The 2177-nt window shown below is 54.4% G+C and overlaps 1 protein-coding gene across 1 annotated transcript in view; it reads right to left on the reverse strand.

Moving 5' to 3' along the window:
* Positions 1-1070: 1070 nt before the first annotated feature.
* LOC127751516 (uncharacterized) overlaps positions 1071-2177 on the reverse strand; it is a gene marked incomplete at its 5' end in the record, with an annotated part of 9328 nt that continues 8221 nt past the window's right edge. The window contains one exon of the mRNA XM_052275168.1: positions 1071-1906. Coding sequence (XP_052131128.1) covers positions 1304-1906 — 603 coding nt within the window. The remainder of the gene's footprint in view (positions 1907-2177) is intronic.

Below are 2177 nucleotides of genomic sequence, written 5' to 3' on the forward strand. Positions count from 1 at the left end.
AGTAATATCAAGTAATATCGGGTAATATCAAGTAATATCGGGTAATATTGTGGAATATCAAGTAATATGTGTAATATTAGAGTAATATTAGAGTAATATCAGTTCGTGTACGAAGGAATATCGGAGTTGACGACCCCTCGACGCCAGCACCACACTGTAACTGCTGCAGCTTCGGGTCTTTGATGATGGGCTTCTTGCAGGGTGGCTTGCCCGCATTTTCCAACAATTGGACGCGTCCGCGCCCCACTGGGTCTCCCCCCCCCCCTTTTACGCACACACACACACACACACACACACACACACACACACAGGAAGGAGAGAGGGAGGGGAGTCTGACCTATTCGGCCCGGAACGACTGAAAATTCGGCTGGATTCCCGAGCCGCCGAGCCTCTCCGCTCCGGACCGCGCCCCTGCGAGGCAGGCCGCCCCGTCGCGCAGCACTGCAGGTACGGGCGGCCCACCCGCCGCCGCAAGGCGCTCGCTCCGTCCCGAGGTGGACCAGCCCGGCCCGGTGCGGGGTCGGCTCCTCGGGAACGACCCACGAAGCGTTTCTTTCCAGGCGGCATAACTTTTTCGGTGCTTGTGAAGCCATGCAGATTTCAGGACGGTTAAAATATCAGGTGGTCGACTCACACCCCGCACTTTCGTGGATTTACGGTACCGCATGCACGGGCACGGGTGCAGGCGGGTTTGCTCATCGTAGCTGCCCACGGCTCCTTGTGACCTCGTGCGAGTACACAACCCGCTCGCACGCGTGCACCTACGAAAGTGCGCGGCGTACGTCAGCCACCTGGTATACCGCGAGACACGGATCGGTATGAGCTGTCTGACCTGACCCCGGCGGCGCAAGGCGGAGGCTCAGAGCTCTCGAAGCATGAACGTAGGACGGCTCCCCGCGGAACCAGTACCCCGAGCCCGAGCCTCACTAGGTCCGCACGTGTCGCGGGCTTCGACTCCACGCCGTCAACGTCTGCCTCCGCACGGCTTACCCTCAGTCTGGTTGCCTTGCTGCTTAGGTGGCTTGCTGATTTGTATACATATAGACCAGGATAAATCAAATCTCCGGGCGCAGATGAAACAAAATACGCATTTATTACTTAATTAAAACCATGATTTTAAAAGACAAAACTGTAAAAGTACCTTAGTATTTATGAAAGAAGAGCAACATAATTTTTAGAACATCTTCACAGGTTTAAAACGTCCTTGCAGCTGGGGTTTTGAACGCGTAAAGGTTTAGTTAAGAGCAAAGATGGCATATCGCTACATATCGCGCGGAAAAACATATTGCGGCAATTAATTCAACTAAAATTCCAGTGAGTGACACGATCTGCAAACAACGTCGACAGACGATGGGAATACGCTTCGGATATTTCTTCGCTGCAACACGCAGCCAGCAGACCGATCCGAGCAAATATATTTCTCTGGACGTACAAGGACGACCCGCTGCAAGGCGCGAAGGCCGCAATCCGCCAGCTCCTGGGCCAGGTCGGGGAAGTAGAAGGCCATGTCGGGAGAGAAGGTACAGCATACACGTAGTTCCCGCAGAGATGAGGCATGAGCGCGAATGAGAAGCATGGTGGGCCTGTGCTTAGCATTAATGGCCACCTGAAGCCAAAGCAGCCTGCCATGCTGCGAGGGGGGCAAAGTCAGATTTGGACCATGGTAATTAAACACACACAAGCTGCGCAGCCTGGGCATGCGTTCAACACATCGCAGCTGATTCACAGTCATGTAACACACAGAGAGTTCTTCCAACAGCAACGGTAGGTCCGGGTGGTTAACATTCTTAGCGCATGTAACATCTAGTCTTTTGAGTCCCGACATCTTCTCCACTTCCTCCATGACGCTGGGCTGAGCCTCCCAGGTGTACGGGAACCCCAGCTCCTCGAGGTGTGGCCCCACGACCTGCAGCAGGTCCTCAGAGCCTTCGCCATGTAAGTTCTTCAGCCTGCGAGGAATGGCCCATCGATGCAGGACGTCCCGAAGAATGTCAGCCACTTTTAGACGACCATTGTCGAGGTGTTTGTGAGTTATCTTAAGGGTAGAGATGAGAGGCGGCCCCACGTATGGCGCTGCAGGGGCGTCAGGAACGGCGATGGCGTCGTCAACCTGGAGAGAAAGACAGTGGATGAGCACCTCGTACACACTAACATGAGCACTGTTCACCTGCTTGGAG

Source organism: Frankliniella occidentalis, unplaced genomic scaffold (assembly GCF_000697945.3).
Source record: "Frankliniella occidentalis isolate FOCC.00 unplaced genomic scaffold, Focc_3.1 Scaffold529, whole genome shotgun sequence".
NCBI classification, from domain to species: Eukaryota; Metazoa; Arthropoda; class Insecta; order Thysanoptera; family Thripidae; genus Frankliniella; species Frankliniella occidentalis.